Source organism: Physeter macrocephalus, chromosome 1 (assembly GCF_002837175.3).
Source record: "Physeter macrocephalus isolate SW-GA chromosome 1, ASM283717v5, whole genome shotgun sequence".
NCBI lineage: Eukaryota > Metazoa > Chordata > Mammalia > Artiodactyla > Physeteridae > Physeter > Physeter macrocephalus.
In genome coordinates, this window is record NC_041214.2 from 51,070,168 (window position 1) to 51,094,824 (window position 24,657).

Here is a 24,657-nt window from a genome sequence, read left to right on the forward strand (position 1 = left end):
TTTTGAATCTATTTTTTTATGTGGCATGAGAAAATATTCTGATTTTGTTCTTTTACATGTCCAGCTGTCCAGTTTTCCTAGCACCACTATTCTGTTCATTTCTTATAGGAGTGCTTCCAAAGAACAAAATGAATAAGGCACATTAATGATGCATGCTGGTTATAAATGCCCTGGAAACTTTGTTGTAAGAAATAATTTTCAACATGTAAATATTAGTACAATAAAACATGAGAAATTTGACCAAGAAACTTAGGACAAAGTATTAACAAAATGTAAACAGTGCCTCTGCCTCTTTTTCATGTTCAGGAAATAGGAAGAGTTGTAATTTGTTAGAATCCTTGTTTATCAATGGATTTCCCAGTAAAGCAATACGGATTTTTTTTAAAAACTTTCGCTTCTTATTATAAAAGTAGTAATATTCATTCCAATAGTGTGGGCAGAAAATAAAACACCCTAGGAAGAAAAACTCATCAAAAAATTTTTTGGCTTTATTTTATTTAAACTTTTCATAACAGGCTAAAGGTGCTAAATCAACCAATTCAGGAGTCACACCTACATGAAGAAATGTAAGAAGCTTTAGCCATGGATTTACATTACTATGTATCATTAATTCTAACATCTAAATTTGGGCAGCGGGTCATTGCTTTCTGGGGGAAGATTTAAGGCAGTGAAATTTCATTCCTATGCTATGTACACAGCAGCTCCTGAGGGGACTGTCAACCCTGGCATTCTGCTTTATAGAACAAAACTGCTTCTTCTAAACTTCTCCCCCAATCCTTCATCCTACTTCTGTTACTACTGCCTTGTCTTTAAACTTTACTGATCAGATTAATGGAGAAACAGAACAAAGTGGTTCCAGGTAGATTTGCCCTGAAACAAATCTTAAGACAAAATGGAGCTAGCAGTATCCTTCAGAATTAAAAGTAAATAAAACTTTAAGTCAAAGAAAGAAGGAAAATATCAAATATTTGTACATTCTCTTTAAGGATCGCGAAAGATGTAATGTCAATCCTAGACGTTTAACCCTCAAAACCACCAGCCTTCAGACAAGTATTAGAAGAAGGTCCACAGGTTTTTCTGGAAGACGCAGCCAGCCAGCTCTACGTTGGCCTTGCCTAATCTAAGACCAGGCTCCCCTCTGCCACTGCCTTGCCCACCGGTACACTCTGCTCCTTCATACACCCAAGAATACACCCAAGAATTCCTTCAGTGACAGGTACATCTCATTATGACTCCACTGTCATTCCTGGCTCTTAAGGGTTTGAGAGCTTAAAGCCCAGGATGGCTCTGTGCATGAGGTCTCATGAGAAGACAAGATAAAACCTGTCCTCAGGTGGAAATGGAAGAATCTGGGAGCAGGGAGGTAGCCCAGAGGAGTGGCCTGTTCTTCATCCATAGACAAGGAAGTTTGTGGGCAGAAACAGATGTAAAGCTTATCATAAGGAAGGTTCAGTCAGGAGGCATTCGACAGAGGAAAGAAAGTGGGAAGATTCATGAAAGCAAGATATTGTTACAAGTATTCAGAGCAAATGCTAGGCCATACCATTTTGGCTGGAGCAGAGTATGTGGGGGAGATGGGGAGGCATCATTACCAGAAAACAGCATGAGGCTGGGGGAGACCACGGCCTTGGAGATCCCACCACTAACCACCTGTGGAAAGTCATTTCTCTACCACTTCACTTCCTCATCTTTATATACATGGAATTCTTCAGATCTTGCAGAGTTGCTTGTGAATGAGTATACTACTTGCACTTCCCTTGCCTGAGAGCCAACTTTTATTCTTCATGGCCTTTACCACTTCCTTGCTTAGTTGCATTGCTATTTCATGCTCTTTTATAAAGTGCAGGTGTGAAAGCAGCCTTTCATTGCCCCCCTCCCTGCCCAGAGTTTAAATAGTATTATTGGCTCTTGCAAGAAAAGGTAACCAAAGTAAAACAGTAAAGGCTAGGCTGTTATCACTCCTGTTATCTCAGGCCAGATGCTCATTAGCAATACACTAGTAGCCAAAAAACGAGAGACCAGACTGCAGCTTGGATCCAAAAATAAGGGCCAGGCTCGGTGGAAAACAAATACAAACCAGATATAAGAAAGAATGCTTTGTCTGTACCATTTGAAAAAGGTAGAGCCTTGAGCTATGTCCCACATGCCCAGACATAGGTCTACATCCCGCTCATCTACAGTGGCCACAATGGGGTTGCTCAGAATGTTGTTTTGCTACTTAGCCACTCACTCTGCTGCCTCCCCAGCAGGAGGACAGCTCCATTCCATGCCCTTCAAGAGGGCACCAAGGGCAATAAGCCAATTCTTCACCTCTGTCACCTGTCTGTACATCTCAATCCCCTTTACTGAGACTTTCTCTAAGGCCAGATTTCTGAGTATCTGCTTTCTGTTTGTTTTGTTTTGATCCTGCATCAATATGAACATTAAGGTAACTGTGCAACTCACGTATCTTACTGAAAGAACAGCAATCTTTCCGTACCATACTGTGATTAAGAGTGCGACATTGGTTAAATCCTGGCTCCAACTCCACCAATTACTAGTTACTTGGACTCTGGGCAAGTAACTTAACCTCTGAAAATGGAAATGGTAAAGTAACAGATGAGTAAAAGAATTAGAAAGGCAAGTCAGAGTGTAAAGAAAAGGAAGAGGTACTAAAATATCAGTATGTGAAGAATCTAGAACTGTGGTCCTCCAGTTAGTCTTCGACAAAAGAGGCAAGAGTATACAATGGGAAAAAGAGTCTCTTCAGCAAGTGATGTTGGGAAAGTTGGACAGCCACATGTAAATCAATGAAGCTAGAACACACCCTCACACCATATACAAAAATAAATTCAAAATGGCTTAAAGACGTAAATATAAGACAATACACCATAAAACTCCTAGAAGAGAACATAGGCAAAACATTCTCTGACATAAATCGTACCAATGTTTTTAGGTCAGTCTCCCAGGGCAATAGAAATAAAAGCAAAAATAAACAAATGGGACCTAATCAAACTTATAAGCCTTTGCACAACAAAGGAAACCATAAACAAAATGAAAAGACATTCTATGGACTGGGAGAAATATTTGCAAATGAAGTGACCAACAAGGGCTTAATTTCCAAAATATACAAACAGCTCCTACAATTCAATAACAACAACAAAACAAACAACCCAATCGAAAAATGGGCAGAAGAACTAAATAGACATTTCTCCAAAGAAGACATACAGATGGACAATAGGCACATGAAAAGATGCTCATCATTGCTAATTATTAGAGAAATGCAAATCAAAACTACAACCTCCCACCAGTCAGAATGGCCATCATTAAAAAGTCTACAAATAATAAATGCTGGAGAGGGTGTGGAGAAAAGGGAACCCTCTTACACTGTTGGTGAGAATGTAAATTGGTGCACCCACTATGGAAAACAGTATGGAGTTTCCTCAAAAAACTAAAAGTAGAGTTGCCATATGATCTAGCAATCCCACTCCTGGGCATATACCCAGACAAAACTATAATTCAAAAAGATGCATGCACCCCTATGTTCATAGCAGCACTGTTGACAATAGCCAAGACATGGAAACAACCTAAATGTCCATCAACAGATGAATGGATAAAGAAGATGTGATATAGATAGATAGATAGATAGATAGATATAGATACATATATATTGATATATATATATATATATACACACACACAATGGACTATTACTCAGCCATTTAAAAGAACGACATAATGCCATTTGCAGCAACATGAATGGACCTAGAGATTATCATACTAAGCAAAATAAGTCAGAAAGAGAAAGACAAATACCATATGATATCACTTGTATGTGGAATCTAAAATCAGACACAAATGAACTTTTATACGAAACAGAAACAGACTCACAGACATAGAGAACAGACTAGTGGTTGCCAAGGAAGGGGGTTGTGGGAGGGAAGGATTAGGAGTTTGGGATTAGCAGATGCAAGCTACTATATATAGGATGGATAAACAAGATCCTACTGCACAGCACAGGGAACTATATTCAATATCCTGAGATAAACCATAATGGAAAAGAGTATGAAAAAATATATATGTGTATAACTGAGTCACTTTGCTGTACAGCGGAAAGTAACACAACATTGTAAATCAACTATACTGCAATAAAATTTTAAAAAAAATAGAACTATGGTCCTCAACCCTGGCTGCAATTAGGATTATCTGAAGATCTTTTAAGAATTCTGATTCTGGGGGTCCTGTTCCCAGAGATTCTGATTTAACTGGTCTGATGAGGGACCAGGTCAGCAGAATCATTGAAAGCTCCCCAGTATATTCAAATGTGCAGCCAGGCTTGAAAACCTCTGATCCAATGTAGTGAATCAGGGAAACAACCAACATGTTCTCATGTTAGAGACATTTCTTACAGGGCTGGATGCCCGAGTTTTTTTGTTTTGTTTATTTTCCTTACTTTCTTGGCTGCGTCGGGTCTTAGTTGCGGCACACAGGATCTTCGTTGAGGCACGTAGGATCTTTTGTCGCAGCTCACGGGCTTCTCTCTAGTTGTGGCGCACAGGCTCCAGGGCGCATGGCCTCTGTAGTTTGCAGCACGCAGGCTCTCTTGTTGAGGTGCATGAGCTCAATAGTTGTGCAGCACAGGCTTGGTTGCCCTGCGGCATGTGGGATCTCAGTTCCCCGACCAGGGATTGAACCCACATCCCTTGCATTGGAAGGCGGATTCTTTACCACTGGACTACCAGGGAAGTCCCTGGACACCCAAATTTTAAAGTGTTTATTTACTGATTCAGCGAATGATTATAAGCACCTACTATGTGCCAGGGTTCACTTCAGTGGCTAGAATTAAAGATTTAGATTAAACTTGGTCCCTCCCCTCAGGACAGATGCAGTCCGGTGAACAAGTCATATGTGAAAAAAAATTCATGTAGTTACAATGCGATATGGTTGGTGTGGTAATAATGCTTTGTTCAAAGTGGTATAATGGGATGAGTTATTCACCCTTCAAAGCCCAGCCACAGAATCATGAAATCATAGAGATGAAGGAAGCTTAAGGTCCCTAATTTTGTGTGTGAGGAAACTTGAAATCAAGAGTTTGGGACTTCCCTCGGGTCATAGAGTTAATGGAACAGAGACCAACAGGAGAGGAAGTGTTAAGGAACTGGTCCAGCAGCACTGAACTCTGAGGCTGAAGTTCTGGGTCCTGAAGAATAAGTAGGATTTGGATGTAAGGACATGTGGAAGGGTTCCATTCTCAGAAGGCTCAGCCCAGAGCTAAGAGGGGAAGTGCACACAGTGCACTTGGAATGTGCAAGGAATGCCCTGGTCCTGGTGTCAGGTAGTGGCCAACAGCTTAGCTCTTCGTCCTCCAGTTCAACACTGATTTGGGCTTACACTCTGTTTCCTGCTTTCCATGAAATTTGGGGGGATGCTCCCACCTCCCACTTCTACCTCTCTCTGGGAATAATTCTATTAAAATGAGATGGTGAACACATTAATTTTGTGCAGTGTGTAGTCTAAGTTCACTGAGATCTGGGGTTTGAATCTCCAACCTTAAATTCTTCAGTGATGTAACAGATGAATAACTCTAAACACCACTAGATTAAATACCTCTTGATCATTTAGTCAGCCTTGACTACATTAACCTGGAGTCAATGTGTGCTCTATTTACCAAACTTAAAAATTGTTAAATCCAGAGTGCAGTGTGTTGAATTGGCTCTCTGTTCTCCCCTGGTTCTGACCTTGATGTTGTACTTGAAGTCTCACCTTCTCTCACACCCTACATCCTTTTAATCAGCAAATCTTATTGCTTCTACTTCAGAATCTATCAGAAACTCAAGCACTTCTGACCATCCTCACTACCACCATCTCAGACCAAACCACTGTCATGTCTCACCTGGATTTATCACGACAGCCTCCTCACTGGTGCTGGTGCTTCAGCCTCAGCCTCAGAGGTGTGCCCTCAACACCACAGCAGAGGTTCCTTTTCAGAGTGTCAGACTGTGTCACTTCTCTTTTTAAAACTCCTCTCCAAGGTCCTTGATTGATATCACCCCTTACAATCTGTTCCGCATTACCCTTCAGACCTCATCTTCTCTTCTCCGGCCACACTGGCTTCCTCATTGACCTTGAGCATGCCAAGTAAGCCCCCTCCACATTGTTTTCCCCATTTTCCCCATTGAAATGTTCTTCCCCAAGGTAACTGCATGGCAAGCTCCTTTACTTTCTTGGGTCTTTTCTCAAAAGCCACTTTCATTGTGAACCTTATCTGGCCACCCCATCTAAAATCTCAACCCCATCCCCTGACATTTTACCTACTGTAGCCCACCTTATAAACATGACTTTCTTTAACACTCATCAATCAACTGCATTTTATATTTTATTTATTGATGAAATTAACATTCATAAATAAACACTATGTATTTAACTTAGTTTTATTATTATTATTTATTTATTATTATTTTGTCTTTCCTCTTAAATCTGCTCCATGAGGGGAGAAATAATTTTCTCACTGTTGTATCCTGATAATTTAAGTACAAGTCCTGGCACATGGTAGACTCAAATAAATACTTGTTTAATAAAAGAATGAAGAAAAGTTAACTGTGGCATAATAAATATTATAATTGCATTTTATATTGCCTTCTTGATAGTTATAAAAAATATATCCAAAACATAAACAAGTCAAACTACAGTATAGAAAAAGAAGTCACCAAATCTATAAACCTGAAATGATCCAAACCCTAATTGAGGGACATTCTATCAAGTACTTGATCAGTGCTCTTCAAAAGTGTCAGACAAGGAAAGACTGAGGAATGTCACAGATCAGAGGACACTAAGGAGACGTAAACATGAAATGCAATGTTGGGTCCTGCCTAGGATCCTGGAACAGAAAAAAAGGACAATGAAATTCAAAAAAAAGTCTGTAGTTTAGTTACTAGTACTTTACTAGTGTTCATTTCCCAGTTTTGATAATTGCACTATGGTGATGTGAGATGTTAAAGGGCCAGGGAGGTAGCCTACCTGCACAAACGTTATTACTTCTGAATATCTAAATATGTCTTCATACAGGCAAGGGCATCATTTAAATGATATGCATGTTTCCTTATGCTTAGCAATTACCCTGTAAACCACCACCAAGGTAATTAAGTAACCAAGATAGGTATGTGTGTGTGTGTGTCAAGGTAGTTTTCTTTTTCTTTTTATGTTTCACCGATCGTTTTCTATGCCCTGGTAGGTGTATGCCAAGGGCCTCAAACAGAGGTTTTAAAAGCATATATTCCTTGGTACATGAAGGAGTTTCATCAGAAGACACAATAACAGTTCAAAGTTCTCTTTATACTCCCTCTGCTTTTAAAAGGTTAGAAATAACAAGTGTCAATTAAGTAAAATGATCTTCTAAATGACAACCTACTAATTTGAGATTTCACAGTGAGATAATCATATGCCATCCTATGTCTCAAGCAGGCGTGTTCTCATTAGAGGGAGAAAAACGATCAAGGAAACTGCCACCAAGGGTTTTTGAGAACTGTATTAATTAATAAACCACCTTACATCTTGTGGAGGGGGGTAGTAGAGATAAAATCGTACAAGCAGAGTTCCCTTGTCTGGAAAGCTGCCACTTGATCCCTCTCCGTCCTGAAGAAATATGTCCCATTTTTAAGTGGCAACTCTTCCTCATGGGTGGCGGTGGACCCTTCCTACACTGTGCCCTCACCCCCCACCCCCAGGCCTTGCAGCCAGGGAGAAGGACCTTCCGCCTGCCCTTCTCCAGGAGGGAGCACTACTGCGTGGGTACCAGGGGATGGGGAGAAACACATCAATCTCATAGGGACTAGAACTGAAGAGTATTGATGAGCATTTTTCATGTTTCTATAAATCAAAATAAACGTTTATTTGGTGGGAAACTATCCCAGTATTTTGTACATTAATGATAGTCAAAAAGCCAATTCAATTCAATTTAACCAGATAATTACCAACCATCTACTAAGGACTCACTTTCATTCTAGGACTGTGGAGGTAAGAAGATAAATGAAATAAAACCCTAACCCTCTGATAGCTTACTCTCTAGTAAAGGATATAAAGTTTGTAAACAAGTAACTATAAAAGATATAAATAGCAAATGTCTAAAGGGCCAGGGATGTAGCCTACCTAAACAAAGTAAGCTGAATGGAAGAATGACAAAATCCCCAAAAGGAACCAAGCTCTTCATTTTTACTACATTATGGTGTAGACGTATAACTTAATGTAAATATATATGATAGCCATACTCTTTTTTTTTAGTAAAAAGGACTACAACTTTATTAAAAGTAAATAAATGTAACATATAATGTGTACAGATGGCACATGGTGCCAATTTTATTTGCAGATTTTATAGTATTCCAAAGTTCACAAGTTACACCTTTGCCACAGCCTTGGCTAAATCTTGAACTAGTGCAGAATTCAGCTGTGCTAGAGTGCTGATCTTAGTATTCTTAGACACGGCATGCTTGTTCTTGATAGTCATGTGCTTTGTAAGCCCACGATTCACCATGACTATATTCTTAGCCAGGTGTGGCATAACAACAAGAAGGGATTCTTCAGTGTGTGACAGGTAATGCTGTAGAGTTGGTGTCCATTCACCATTATCAAGAATTTTCAGTGCTAAGCAAAATCTGAGAAGAAGAAAGTGCACCATATGGTAGTTCAACATAGTTAGTTCCATCAGATATTTGGCCAAAGTATGTAGCTCAACATCAACCTCTCCAATCTTAGATGCTCTCTGAAGGAAATGCAGGAGTAGAGGGCGACCCAGACTAAAATTGAAAGCTCTTAGAATCTTCATTTCCATCTGTCTGATTTGGTACTTAGTGTAAGTGTTGTCAGTCACAAAGGCAAAGTCACCAATTTCTGGAGGGTACATTTCCTCATATTTGCTTGCAATAAACATGGCAGTGACACCAACCAGCTGCAGCATCTTCTTGGGCACACAGTTATCCTGCATGAACTGATCAATAATGGAAACAGTCATGTACATGGTCTCCTGGAGTAACCTGAATTTCATTTGAACCTGCACTAGCCAGTCAATTAGGATGGCTCTCGTGTTTCCAGTGACTTCATGACCCAGTAGGTATTTTGGTCTGACTGTTTGCTCTTCCTCAAGTTGTCTCAGATAAGCATAGATATCTTTTACATATTCATTACAAAGGTTTGGATCTGCTATTCTTCATCCACATCATTCACTGTAAGAATTACATCAGAGAAAGCCTGACACACATATTCTTCTGCAGGGGCACAGCCAGATGTTTCCATGGGGCTTGGAGAGGGAGTATCAACCAAAATAGGCTCAGGGGGAAGTTTCTGTTCTTTAACAGGCTAGGGTTCTGGTTCTGGCTCCAGATCTGGCTCCAGCTGGGGCTCCAACACAGGTACAGGAGTCTTTTCCAGAGGTTTTGGTAGTTTTTTAGCAATAACTTTTCCAGCAGCTAAAGTTTTTGCTTCCTTTTTCAGGGGCAGTTTGGCCTGTGGCTGTTCACTGATTCTGTTACCGATGTCCCCAGGAGCTGTTCTTGGACTCAGCCCGGGCTTAGAGGCTGCAACAGTGGCCACAGGCACACACTTTGCGCCTGCCATACTGACCTTCGCCTTATTTTCAGCATTAATGTTCATGTTCCTGGTGATCCGGAGCACCATGGCTTCCTCTGCACCAGGCAGTAGCTCAGTGGGGAGAAGCAGAGCACGGGAGCCCCCGACCAGCCAGGGACCTTGAACCCAACCACAGGCCAACAGCCGTTCCTCTGCAGCACTGATATCCATATTCTATTTTATATTTAAACTTTTAATCTAAAACTGAAAAAGAAAAACATTTATTATTATTATTATCATTACCTTATAATTCATTACTGCTCTCACCTGACATCAGAAACCTAATGTCTTTTCTTCTGTACCAAAATGTCAGTCAGGCCCTGTGGTTTTCTGTGATGTATGGTATGCAGCCTTAAATATGTAAACTGGGGTTGGTAAGTAGTTTCTTCAGATTAATTTTGGAATAAAACTGCTCCTAAACATAACCTCTTCCCAATGTGGATAGGAAGATTATTTCCTCCAAGATGGGTGTACAGTCCCAGCTTTCAATGTTGTCGTAGTCTTCAATACCATTTTGTAGTACAGTTTGATAACTTCATAGCCCTGCATCTGTACTATCAAAAATTAATTAAGAAAGGTAAGCTAAATAATACCAGTTTATTTTCCTAAAGCGTGAAATCCAGTATTCAAAAGCCCCATTTCAGAGAATAAATTTCAGGCTACCATTTTCATATCTGGAAACTGACTGCATTGTTGGAAGATGAACCAAATTATTCTTTAACAAATGAATTTTCCAAAGACTTTGTTGTTAGTACTGAGAGAAGCAAATGAGACATTTGTGCAAATAGTTCTGAATGCCCCAATAGAAAAATATTCACAAGGTGTCAATGAGGTATAATGTCAGCAAGAAGCTTGGCACTTTGAGCCAATCTTTGCTGCTAAGTGGAAATGGGACTATTTCCTTTGATGACATGAACAGTTAAAAAAATTCTCTCCGGGCTTCCCTGGTGGCGCAGTGGTTGAGAGTCCGCCTGCCGATGCAGGGGACGCGGGTTCGTGCCCCAGTCTGGGAGGATCCCACATGCCGCAGAGTGGCTGGGCCCGTGAGCCATGGCCGCTGAGCCTGCGCGTCCGGAGCCTGTGCTCCGCAACGGAAGAGGCCACAACAGTGAGAGGCCCGCGTACCGCAAAAAAAAAAAAAAAAAAATTCTCTCCAACATCACAGCACAAGTAAGCCAGCAAATTCATTAAGCAAATACTGACCTGATTTTGCTCCAAGATGTTGAAGAATAGCTGATTCATGATATTAATTAGTGAATCCATGGCCTGTTTCGTTTTAGCCCAAAGCAATTCCTGATGAATGAGGAAATTAATGGATTTATGCATAGTGCCCCTACAAAATACTGTCACCTCTGATCTGTCGCTTGATGGGTCCAAGGTCAGCCCCACGCTTTGTGAGAACCTGATCTGTAGTAACACTTACAATTTGGAACAGTGCCTTCTATATCCAATGGTCTGAGACCCTTCTCATCACAAAGTAATTTTGCCTTGCAGAGACTTCTTGTTCAAAAATTCTTTGACCCCTCCAAGATTCTCAAAACATCACAAATAAATATAGCTAACAGTGTGCTGTTATTTATATCTGTGTGCTCATTTGCTGCAATAGAAGATGCCACCAATAATTTAACTTGTCCTGAAAGTTCTCAGCTGTATTTTTAACAGGCTGAGCGACAATGTTTCTGATTATACGAACATTTGCAAGTGCTTGTTTATGCTCTGGACACAATTTCTGCTACATTCAAAAGAAACTCTTTTATAAAAGTGTTGTCTGTAAATAGGTTTAGATGCCAAGGCAATTTTTTCACTTAATAGACAACTGCATTTCATAGCAGATCATTTGTTTTATTCTCATTCAAAACAAATGCTGCCATTTCTTCAGTCCATTAAGTTTCCCAATGCCCATCTTTTCTGTATACCAGTCATGGCTTGGTTAATTATAGTGCCTTAAGTTGTAATTTTTCTGTTGTAAATATTTTTTGTTTGGATATTCTTCACATCCACCAAAAAAAAAGTGCACCCCTATTTTTTCTTGAAATACTAAACTTTGTTTTTTAGGAGATGCACAAGTCCATTTTTCTCTAAATTTTACAATAAGAAAAATAGCAGTAAACACGTGGTACTAAATAACAACTGCCAATTGATTTCAGTGTTGGAAATACAAAGGAAAGTGTGTGACCATTGACTAAACAGGGAGGGTATAGCCCTTCCACAGAGGGCATTGCCCCTCAGATTTAGGGGATGCCTGCTGCGTGGGGACACTGATCCTCTGTTGTTAAGAAAAGCTAGAAATCAGACTTTTAAAAGAAATATCTCTTAAGATTAAGGAGGTTAATCTCTTAAGTTATCAAAATGTTGGTAACTTATTCCAAGTTTATTAAAATATCAAGTGGGTCAACATTGTTCTTGCCAGGCAAAACAAGTCTGCAAGCTGAGTGCAATCTGTAAGCCACCCATTTACAACCTCTGGGGATGTAGAGTGTAACAGTAAAATAACCTATATTCTACCTCTGTTTAGTCCCTGAGAACTAAGAAGAAAAAAGGTACAGTTACATCAACATGCTTCTATGGAATATGAATCCAAGTGCCATAATTAATTTGGAAGCTTACTGATGAGGCAGCAAAATGCACTGGAAAGGAAGCCCAGCATGTGTGGGAATCCCGAGTGTATCACTTATTAGGTTGGTTGATGTTAGAGTCCTCATCTGGAAATTCGGATAATAAAATTGCCTTGTAAGTTTGTCAAAATTATTAGAGATGAAAGTATACACGTTTCTCAGTGTACTGTTGGCATTTGGAAGATGTTCCATAAACAGTAGCTATCCTGTTATTACACACCACAAAACGTAAGTTTCCAACCATATTTCTTCATTGCCCCCACAAACACGAACTGTGCCCAGCAACCTCCTGCCACCCCTCCCTCTCCACATCATGTTTCACTCCTCGGAGCAGGAGCCCACGCCGTGGCTCATCAGCCCACTCAAGTTTTCTACTTGCCTTGCCCATGCTCTTACCTGTACCTGGAATGCCTGTCCCTCCCCTCTTCATTTAGGTTCTTCCTTTGCAACTCAACCAAAGTGTCACCTCTTCTCGGAAGTCTTTCTTGAGGGCCACCTCCAGTCTGAGTAGAGCACTCCCTCCCTTCCTGCCTTGTGTTTGCCTCCGTCACAGCATTTGTCGACTAGTATTGTCAACTGTGAGCTCCTGAGACAGAGGAGCTGGGGCAGTCACTTCACTGTCCTGAGCACCTAGGTGCAGTGTCTTTGCCTGGCATGTAATTAGGGCTCAAAAAAAAAAAGATCAAGGAGAGAATTATGAATACGAATGAGGTGACTATAGACTGGAGTGGAAACAGCCCACTCAGTGTCTGCTTCCCTCTTGTTTTACAAATGCAAATCTTTGGCTACTGGTTATGCCTCTCCTCCTTGCCTTCCCAAACCTCACGCTGGCTAGTGCCTCTACCCCACCCCAAAACCAATGGCAATTTCCATTCTGGAGTAGCAGGTCATAAGAGAGAAGATGCATAAGTGTCATCTCCTGGGGCTTGGAAGTGGGGACTGGAAGGACCCTTGAGAGGGTTCCTTTTGAAAGGGAATAGAGAACACAAAATAGAGTCCCTCACTGGAGGCAAAAAAAGGGAGAAATGTGACCCAAGGTCTTACCTTCACTTTCAGAACTGATAACTTCTTAGCTAAGCTGGAGCAAGAATGGGTGTGCAGCCGAAGTGGGCTTGGGGCTTCTTGCACAGCAGCATACATGGTCCTACGTCAGAAGAAAAAGAATTTAGTAGACAGGGCTTCCATTAGCATTTACTGGGCCTTTGAATGAAGAAAAGACATGCAGAGGGATGCAGAGGAATACAGATCCCTGTTGGGGAACTTAGCGACAGGAGGAGGATGGGCAGGACTTCAGCCCCCAAGTGCTCCTCATCCAAGTACCTTCATGAACAACCTACTGAAGTAGCCCTGATGCAAGAAAAAGTGTTTCCCTTAATGTGCAATATTAGAAAAATGATTATGAATAACATGCAAATATTTATTCTTTTCCAGGAACATGGGTGACATTTGGAGGTCAAATTTCAGATGAGGTGAGTTACTTTTGGCTTCCATTATGCTGATTGGAGAAAATGCAGAGCAAACTATTTTACAATACAGTTCCTGGGATTCTGGCATTTTACAAGGATAATAGTTTAATCACAGGAAATGGCTAAGACTGACTTAAAGATTATTTTCCATTTTATCTTGCTTCTTGTATTTTTCACATTTAGACTATTAATAACCCTTGAAGCTGTCAATCTATTGTATGTGCAGGCTCAATAATTAGAGAACAAACCAGTTTGGAATTAATATTTAGTAACTTAATGAAAAGATTTTATTGCTGGTGTGTGTGTGTGTTTTGTGTGTATGTGTGTTTTAGCTTCATCTAGAGTGACCAACAAGTCCCAGTTTGCATTGTTTCCATTTTAATATCTCTCAGTCTTGGAAAAACTGGGACCGTTGGTCACCCTGGCTTGGGCAAGTTAATTCAACCTCTCTGTTCCTCATTTTCTCATATGCAAAATGGGATGATAATGTTGACCTTGAAGATCTGTTGAAAAGATTAACCATGTAGGGTAGCAAACACACAATAAATGGGACCTATAATAATTGTATTTACTACAAAATTCCTTTAAACCTTCATTTACACATTCAGAACAGTGCTTACCAAAGTAATATTCTTACCATTGCCTTTAACGATTACCTTCACGGCTTAAGTGAGCTATGCAGGCATTGAGTACCAACAGCTTCCCTGAGGAAACCCCCCCAGGTCCCTCCAAGCCTTTCTTGCCTTCCTCCATACCACTGAGGAGTCAGGGATAGTGTATTTGAGTGGATACACTCAGTGGGATCCAGCTCACTGCATTAACAATAGATTTGTTAACATTTCCATTTACCAACAATTGCCACATCTGTAAAATGCAGATGATGGTCCCTAAGATTAATGAAGGGCTCAGCCTGGTGCCTAGCCCAGGACGAGCCCTTTATAAAGGTAGTCTTACTATCATTCCTAAGGAGATGCTTGGGGAGATAAAGGATCTTTTCCACAACTCGCAAGGTCACCATGTTATTTAATAGATCCATAGGGAGGAGTCTTACTGCATATTTTTATCTGTCTGAATTTCTGTTCCCAGTATTGAGCATAGGTCGCCACAGAGAGCTTGTTGCAGAGGGGAGTCCTTGGAAAGCAGACCTCTGGTGGAAATTAGCATGCAGAACAGTTATCAGGAAGTTGGGCCATGATGCAGTCTCAGCAATGACCTCAGCTGACCCCATGGGGAGCTCTGAAGCTCAGATGGCCCTGCAGGGTTGTCCCAAGTTGGGGTAAGAGGAGTTGAGTGTTTATATCCCTTGTATGACCAGTCGTTGGATAGAGGCAGCCCTGGGAGGCAGGTCTGACCTTGGGGTAGGTGACTCGCTTTAGCCAGGTGCCTTCTGACGGCAGCATTCCTATGAGCTGGGGGAATAAGTCCTTGAGCTCTGAAGGAGGACCAGGGTGGTCATCACAGGGTCCACTCCAGGGCCCTCTGACTGACATCAGGAAGGGTGAGTTGAGGAGGCACAGGGGCAAATCCACAGATATCAAAGCAATGGCTGCAGACTTTAATCAGATGCAAAATAAGGGACAAGGAAGGAAGGAGGTCTAAAGTTAATAATCCCCTGTATCTAGCATGTGCATAACCTTTTACTGCCTGGTATGGTGTGTGGAGCAGAGAAAGACAAATATATCTTCCCTTTCGGAGCAGAAGGATCAACCATAAGCATATTATTTCCCCTTCATCTTTGCTCTCCCCTTGACAGTGTCTGCTCTCTGCTGCAGTGAGCCCAGCTTGCCCAGGTCAGAGCATGCAGGGCTGGCCTCTGAGATAAATCACTTCAAAATTGTGATGCCAGAAACTACACAATAAAGCTGTTGTGAATGACTGCAGAGGCTCTCACTCAAACGCAGACCAAAGATTGTCCTTCCCAAGAGCAGCTGTGGCTTCCCCCCAGGGCCCGGCAGAGAGACTGCCAGCAAGGAGGAATGAAGGCACAGCCAGACCACAGTCACACCCGTGGCTGAATTGATGGAGCTCAACTATTTCCATGTGGCAACGTAGGCACAAAGCAGATACAAATATGGGATCCCGGGATGAGCGCACCGTAATGTGCTGAGTCACATAATCATTAGTGCCACCTTGGGAGGTGGTGATGTCCCCGTTATTGGGAGAGTTCAACCTTTTATTGAATAGCCACTTGGCAGGAATATTATCGAAAGGATTCAAACTGGAAACTAGATAACTCTGTGAGGTACCTCCCAAAGATGATTTGGCTTCATCATAAAACCAAGATAGATGTTACTCATGTGAATTATATTTTAAAATAATGATAAGAGTATATTACCATCTTATAGCATTAATTTTCAGAGTTTTATTTATGTTTTCTCATCTGTGACATAGTTAAGCTTCCTTCATTTGCAGGTAACAGTAAACTCAACTGAAATTGGCTTAACCAATAAGGGAAAAAAATATTTTTACTTTTAAATTAGAAGTGCAGAGATAGAGCAAGCTTCCAGGTTGACTCATTCAGAGCCTCCACTCCATTTCCTAGTGATTCTCCTGACCCTGTGTTCCTTTGTATATCACTTCATCCTCAGGTAGCAGCAGGAATTCTAGACCTCAGTTAGAATAGTAACTCCAGGGAAAGAGTGTCGCTTCTAGAAACTCTGCAAGCAAGTGTTCCCAGAAGTCCTCAGCCAATCTCCTCTCACATCTCATTGGCCCACATGTGTCACATGACCTTCCCTGAACCATGTCAGGCCCACCAGGCCCCCCTTAGGGGGAGGTAAGGTCAGCTTCCCCTGAGACCTGTGGGCTCCCTAGGGGGCCTGAACAGAATCATCCTCATTTTGCAGATAAAGAAACTAAAACACAGAGAGGTCAAATGATTTGCCCATGTTTATGTATCTAGTAAGTGGTACACTCAAGGTTGGACACTGATCCTCTAACTTAGTTCAGTGATTTCTTTTCATTATTCCACATGCGGATCTTCAAATCCCATGATTGGGAAACATCTCAGCAATCATTTAGTTCAATTCTCCATTCAGAATTCTCCATCTTATCTTAAAATTTCTCCCTAGATAAGATTTATTATACACATTTCCCAATCATAATCTACTAGTATGTCATGTGACATAACACAAGGATGATACACAATACAAGCAAGCAAAATAATTTCTAAAATATAGGGCATGGGGCTTCCCTGGTGGTCCAGTGGTTAAGACTCCGTGCTTCCACTGCATGGGGCATGAGATTGATCCCTGGGCAGGGAACTAGGATCCCGCATACTGCACGGGCCAGCCAAAAATATTAAAAAATTAAAAAAAAAAAAAAAAATATAGGGAACTAGGATCCCGCATACTGCACGGGCCAGCCAAAAATATTAAAAAATTAAAAAAAAAAAAAAAATATATATATATATATATATATATGGCAGTCATGATGGAAAAACTATACTGTTCTTAACTTTTAACTTCTGCTTAGGAGAAATGTCATAATGGTAGCAAATTTAAAGCAGTAATAACATTTTTGCTGCTATTATTCTAAAGGATTTGCATGGAGTCCATTGTGCTAGCCTGACAATTTTCTTGGTATGCCAATTTAAAAAACAACAGGAAAAGAGTTTATCTTGGAAATGCTGATGAAGCACCTTTAGCCCACAATGAAAAACATGATGGAAAAATCAATTTCAAATATTTGTGAGGTGTGTAATTTTTCAGTTGACTAATAAGTCTATCAGCAAAATGAAAAAAATGTCCTTTCTCCAGTGTTGTTTATCGCTGTCCCTCCAGAGCCATCCCTCAAGGTGTGGTTCATGGCTATTCCCTGTGCTCTTCTGTCACACTTGCCACTCGTGTTCAGCAGCACGAAGGAAGGAACAAGGAGCTTGGAGGTCTTAGGCTGACCTGTGAGGCGCCGGTGCACTCACCCGCTCCTCTCCATGTAGTGTCAGTGCGGCTAGTGGTCGTTCTTTGATGGTGCCTGGGGTTGTGCTGAGCTGTGCATGGCAGGAGTTTTCCAACAGTCCCAGCTCCATGTAACTTTTGGTTCATCAGTACAGTCTGCTAAGCCTCCAGGGAAAAAAGGCACAAGCTTTTAGGTCAGGAGTCACCCAGCTGCCAGAACCTGTTGGCTTGGGGAAAAGAGAAAGAAGAGAAATGAAGTCACCAGGGATATAAATGACCCTCTTGGTCAGTGAGATTGCAATGCCACAGAGCATGTTGTCAAACCACGTCTTCCAAGCAGAGTGAGAAACACAAGTCTCTCCATCTCACTGTGTTCCTGGTAGCTGACCTATCCCAGCGCTGAAGGAAATCCCTCAGTGCCCAGTATAGGTCTGAGGGAAGGGATACTTTTACCCTATTCAGGCCGGTTGAATCTTCTTTTTTCTTTCTTTCTTTAATGCAACTGAGAAAAACAAGAATGGTCGGTGAAATTTCCATGCTCATAAAGACCACCAGAGGATTCCAAGTTGCTTCCCAGCTTTAGAAAGTATTTGGCTTTTACGACTGACCTTTTTTTTTTTTTAACATCTTTATTGGAGTATAATTGCTTTACAATGTTGTGTTAGTTTCTACAGTATAACAAAGTGAATCAGCTATAGGTATACATATATCCCCATATCCCCTCCCTCTTGCATCTCCCTCCCACCCTCCCTATCCCACCCCTCTAGGTGGTCACAAAGCACCAAGCTGATCTCCCTGTGCTATGCAGCTGCTTCCCACTAGCTATGTATTTTACATTTGGTAGTATATGTATGTCCATGCCACTCTCTCACTTCGTCCTAGCTTACCCTTCCCCCTCCCCATGACCTTTGCATCCTCTTTCAGGTTGCTGAACGGCTGATGACAATTGCCTACGAGAGTGGAGTGAATCTCTTTGATACAGCTGAGGTCTACGCCGCTGGAAAGTAAGTCAGTGCTTGATGTGTCTCTCAGGTGTTACTTCTGGAACCAAGAGACTCTGCCCAGACCATTGCTGACAAGGGACTGTCCTTCCCACACATGTTGATGCCGCTGCTTTTCTCCCTCCGTCTCCCACCATCACCAGAATTGGGGCTATTGACCATCTCTGGGCCCCTCTGCCTACCTCTGGTGCCTATATGAAGAATGGACTGGAAGCAATTGCCACATGAGGGGCAGAGGTGGTTGAGATCAGAGTGGTGGCAGTGGAGATCTGTAAATATTAGCTGAATGTAATTAACATAAGTGAGCAGATTCCAGCGTGGTGTTCCAAAGCTAGTCTCACAATTTCATAACCACACCTCGTAGTTCCTCAACCACGAGGGAAATGGACACATCCTCTCTGCAGGGAAGCAGGGACTGCTTTTCCTGTTTGCAGGCCTGTCCCTCCACCGGGCATTACAGGTAAATCAGAGATTAAGGGAGGGACTCCCAAAGATGCCAAGAAACCCAATATCTTTTATAAGAGGACATTTCAGACCCCATTCTAAGGACAGAGAGCGCTGCAAAGAGGCCTTGCTTCTTTTGCTGGAGAAGTCACAACTAGCTATAACCTTCTTATGCACCTGAGAGCAGGTTTGGGGCTCACTGCTAAGTCAGAACACATGGGTGCTGTGCCTTCAGGGTCCATGCCCTCTGTTTCTGCACAATAAGCACATTCAACAGAATTGGAACGCCTTGGCCTCCTGCTATGAACGTGGATGCAGGAAAGAAGCTAAACATCTGGACAGCTGCTTGAGCAGCTCTGCAGTTTTCTAACAGGGCTGAGGAGTGTAATCACCTGTACGCCTAATTCCCCCACTTCCAGGTAAGAATAACAATCAAACTGCTGAATCAGGTTCATCACTGCCTGATAAAAGTGCATTTTCCTAGCCTGGGTTTCTTCCTTTTCAAGGGCAGGTCTATGTTTAAGGACCATCAGGGAGGTTCAGAGCCCACATCCTTGATGTTTTCTGTCGAGTCCAAGGAGAGAAAATACAATTGACGAGGCTTTGTTCCTTTCCACATCCTACCCTATCTCAGCGTTTTCTTCTTTTGTTAAATCCTGCTTATTACCAAATGGGCCTAAGGCTGAAAAAGGGGGAGTGACTGACAAGTCTTTAGAGCTGTGTTTGTATTCCTGTTGTGAAGGATAATCGGTCCTGATTAGTTATTGATTGATTGTCAGTGTGTAATGAGATAGGTTCCCACTGTGAAATGCAAGGTTGCAAGATAGACTGGGGAAAGAACCTAGAAGTAACATTCAACACGTGTCTACTTGGGGCATGCTCCGCAGCTAACCCACCTCATGGTTTATTGCCAGGCTGTACACTCCAACAGAGACAGATGCTAATGGACAAAGTGCTGATTATATTGATGTCCCCATTCACAAAGCCTGAGAGCCCCACTACTTCTTACAATGTTGGTCTGGCTGGGAGGAACCTAGAAGAAAGTTTTGGTCTCCTTAAGCTTGGGTCCCAGCTGGGGTAGGGGGAGGGGGAGAGGATGGTGAGGGTGTCCTCAGTATAACTGTCCATGACCGGTGTCAGTGGCAGGAAGGACACTTCCCTACAACTTCTTATATCCTCCCCCTATGACAACGCTTGTCACTGGAACCCAGGACATTCTCTATGTGGGCTGCTGCATCTACAATCCTGGCTTTGGGACATCTAAAGCCACACATGGGTTCTTTTACCATGCAACATCGCCTGGAGTCAGTATTTTCTGTCTGAAAAGCATGAGGTCTCATTGTCCTCCCCAGTCACAATCGGAGACCACAGCCGTTAGAAAGAAACCCTTGACTCCCTTTGGATACCGCCAAGCAGGACAGTTATATATGGGATCATTGGTTCAAAAACACCAAACTGCCAAGTGACTCTGCTGTTTCCTAGTATAAGGACTGCAGGCGGTCTCCTGCCAGTGTGTCAGGATTTGGCAGGTGCTTCTGGAATGCCCCAGGAGCAGGATTCCGCAGGCACAAGCAGAAACAGTGGAAACTGTGCTACCAGCCGAGAGCAGCTTCTATTTTCGGGACATGTAGGCACTGAGAGTTCAAACAAGGAGGGGATCTGGTGTTTTGGATTGACTCTTGCGTTTCCAGGACACTGTATCCTAAGACATTATCTGTTTCCCCTTCAGGGCTGAAGTGATTCTGGGGAGCATTATCAAGAAGAAAGGCTGGAGGTAATGCATTCACCATAATCATTTACTTGCCTTTAAAAAGACTGTTGTTATTTTGTACCAGAGAAGAGAAAATAAAACTGCATGACAACTGACCGAAAGGCTGTCAAAAAAAGTCAATTCTTAGTAAAGAAATGATTTACAGCGCTTTGAAAATAAATATTAGCGAGCTCATTACTTGTGCTTCAAAAATTATTGACTTGTCATTGATCACAATGAATTACCATGGGTTGAGCAGAGAATGTTCATGAGATATTTGTGCGTAAAAGAAAGTGGCATTTTCATGGATTCTGACTGCCATTTGTGGTAATCTGGTGAAGGAAGCTAGCTGACAGAAAACTTATTATCTCTGCACACATATTTATGTTCATTGTTCATTTTATTAACAACTCTGGATGCAAATAAATGATGAAACAAGAAACCCTTGGGATAAATATCCCAAAGCTTTCTTACCTGAACACAATTAGCCAGCATCTCTCCTGTGCGCTGGGAGCCCTATTTGGGCATTCAGGAAAGTGCTTCATCTGCTATCCTTGAGGGGTCCTGTTGCATCCCATCACCTTCTGGAGCCAAAGCCAGTAGTAACGAGTGATGCAATAGTGGTGGCGGGGTGGGGGGCCAACCCCCTCCATCTCACTACACCTGTCAGCCCCAACAGCTACTTCTCCCCCAGCATGAGTACAGGATCAGGCAGAGTCCAGCCAAGGCCACAGGACAAATCTGGAGTCCTCTTCTGCTCTGGTATAAGATCTGCTGATGGCCAAATAAATAACCATTCTATAGGACGAGTGGAAATGGAAACCCAGAAGTGTATGGCGATATGAACAAATAAACTTTGGTGACCTGCTTTCTCCCTCTCCCTCTCCTCTTTCCCTACTCCAGGGACTGTAAGAGTGTGAAAAGAAAATTGTATTCAACCTTAAATACAGAAAATATTCACATCCCCACCCAGTCCTCCACCTTGCCTGAGTCACCTTCCTACTCAGAATGTTGGCTCATCCATCACTGCTCAGATAGGACTGTATCACTTTCTTAGGGCTGCTGTAACAATGTACCACAAACTGGGTGGCTTAAAACAACAGTAATTTATTCTCTCTGTTCTGGCATCCAAAAGTACAAAATGAATATTTGGGCAAGGGCATGCTCTTTCTGAATCCTTCTTTGCCTCTTCCTAGCTTCTAGTGGTTGCTGGCCATCATTGGCATTCTGTGGCTTACAGCTGCAGCTCTTCAACCTCTGCCTCTGGCTTCATATGGCATTCTCCCCTCGTGTTTCTGTGCATCTTCTTATAACGACACCAGTCATATTGGATAAAGGGCCCACCTTACTCCAGTATGACCTCATCTTAATTTAACTAATTACATCTGCAATGACCCTATTTCCAAATAATCTCACATTCTGAGGTACTGGGGGATAGGACTTTAACATATCTTTTGCGGGGGACACAATTCAACCTATAACAGAGACCTTGGAGATGAGTCCACTAATGTCCAGTGAAATCAACAGCGAGGTGTCGGCTGCCAGAGTACACCTGAGGACGAAGGGGAAACTTCGGTGCTGTAGTTCTCTTCCCCTCTGTATCCAGAGAATGTCTACTCATCACTCACCATACTTTGCAAAGCTTCTTTTATACATTTTGTAGAAAATAGATTAACATGCATCTTTCACAAACTGCCTTTCTGTCTTGCAAATAAAAACTCAAGCTATCCCAATGCTACAGAAAATTGATATCAGGTCATATCAGTTCACAGCTGCCCACCTGAGATGGCTGAAAAGATAAACCATAACATCACAGCATGGAGGCTACAAAAGCAGTTTCAACCAGCATCCTTGCCTACTTGTCCCAAGACCACCCCTTGCTAGGTGTGTTGTCCAGGGCAAGTTACTTCTGTTTTCTGAGCCTCACTTTCCCCACCTGTAAAATGGATGGCAAAACTGTTCATGGAGTATTGTGCTGATAAAGTGAGATAAGGTGGACAAAAGAATATTGAAAGCTGTGCTATATCAATGTGAAATACTCACAATATCATTCTTCACCCACTCAGAAGAGTTGCTCTAGATGCCTCCGTGAGGTCAGTGATGATTCATCAGGTTGTTGTCTACTCTTGCTATTTGAACATAAATATTAGTGTGCACATCCACAGAGGCCATATATTTTACAGAAAGCCTAATTTTGGAAAAATAAATCTATGGTGGTCTAAGGATAGAATGTGTGGCCTTGGCAGGCCCAATTGCTCTGAATAATCCAGAGGGCTGCACTCATTTTTTAATCAGATTCCAGCTTTGTGTTGAAGCTCTGAAAATGTTTTCTGAAGGAGACCCAGCTCCCCTGTGGCAGATTGCTATTATACTACATATCACGAGGTTGATGGATTAACCTGGAAAGTGCATCATCCCTTTTGGAGTGTGTAATCTCCAGATGCATATATTTGTAGACCTTCTGTTACAGTGATTCAAATTACTTTTCAGGGAATTAACTTCAGGGGGATGGGGTTACTGACATTTTCTACAAATTTTTCTTGTTGCAAGCCAAGTTGTCAGAGTTGTCACCGCCATTCCACATTGGTTATCATTAATCATGCTAGGCTTTTATATCTGAGGGCCCCAGGCATTGACTCTACAGCTGAATTATAAATGCCTTGTTTCAAATACTCCTGAAGTTTGGTCTTAACCTTTGAATCTCAAATGCCTTTTTTTTTCCTCAACCAGTTCAACTGAATTATACACTTGGAGAAAGTAAATTACATTGATATCTGCCTCCCAATTTTAAATTATATGACTATAGTTCTCAAGACATATTCATATTCCACAATCATAATGGTGCGATTGTATTTCCTGCCCTTGGGTGTGGTTTTGAGGAAGTAATGAATTTGCTGACAAGATTTCTACATTTCATTCCCTTAGGAATAAAGTGGTAAAACTTTGAGTTAAGGATTTTTAGGATTGTTTTTCTAAAATAACATTTCCATTTAATAAGACACTCAAAGAAATTTTATTCCTGTTTATTGACTAAATTTATTCGTATTTCCATATAGTCAGTTCTTTCCTGTGAATGCAGTTGGTTGCATGACTCTTTCCAATTGGTTGGAAAGAGTCATAACTAGAGACACTAAGGTCCATTGTCCTTGGCAGAGGGTGGATGTACCCCCAGGAAAGTTCATGATCAATCAACACTATGTCAGATGCTCGATGAGTGTTAGTTGGTGACTGTCTATTTGAGTTCCTAATGCAGTCCATGCTTTAAGTCTTCTAACTTACTCTTCTCACTTTCCTTTCTGACTCTCCATGCCTACCACTCACCTTTGCTTTACTACCACCCAATCACCTGTGTGTGGTCACAGCCCTCCTCCTCCTCATCTGGCCCCTCCAAGTAAAGTTCCCTTCCCTTCAGAACTCTTTCTCTTGGATCTGACTTCAACTCCCCACTCATCAGCTTCCCTTTGTCCTTAGGTTTCAATGACATAAATGAACAAATTTATCTCTTCACCAGTTTCTTAAAATGTGAGGTACAATAAATTCTTTCTGATGCTATAATAATAATATGACTTAGTACTATAACCAGCAATTTATTTACTATTTCTCTGTGTGTTTGTTTAACATACAGGAGGTCCAGCCTGGTCATAACAACCAAACTCTACTGGGGTGGAAAGTAAGTTAAACACCTTTTATTTCCTTGACAGGAAACAACTAGTAGTTCGTGCTTTGATTCTTTTAGGCAACCATTTTACATCTAACATACTAAAATTAATTGGTTTGGAAAGAAAGATTTATTTTTTTTTCACTTGAAGGAAATAGCAATTAGCCTAGGATTCACTTTTAGCAAGATACCCCCAAAGAAGTTTAGTGCAGAGCATGTGGTCACTTGTT

The 24,657-nt window shown here is 41.7% G+C and overlaps 2 protein-coding genes across 2 annotated transcripts in view; one reads left to right on the forward strand and one right to left on the reverse strand.

Annotated features, from left to right (window-relative positions):
* The window catches only part of KCNAB1 (potassium voltage-gated channel subfamily A regulatory beta subunit 1), a 400,369-nt gene that overhangs the window by 301,987 nt on the left and 73,725 nt on the right, over positions 1-24,657 (forward strand). The window contains exons 3-6 of the mRNA XM_055081324.1: positions 13,644-13,681; positions 18,499-18,578; positions 20,749-20,793; positions 24,395-24,439. Of these exons, the coding sequence (XP_054937299.1) occupies positions 13,644-13,681; positions 18,499-18,578; positions 20,749-20,793; positions 24,395-24,439 (208 nt within the window). The remainder of the gene's footprint in view (positions 1-13,643; positions 13,682-18,498; positions 18,579-20,748; positions 20,794-24,394; positions 24,440-24,657) is intronic.
* LOC102995973 (G2/mitotic-specific cyclin-B1-like) lies at positions 8,320-9,810 on the reverse strand. Its single transcript, XM_055081203.1, is given in 2 exon segments — positions 8,320-9,174; positions 9,177-9,810. Coding segments are annotated over 2 exon segments (1,398 nt in total). The 5' UTR covers positions 9,769-9,810; the 3' UTR covers positions 8,320-8,368.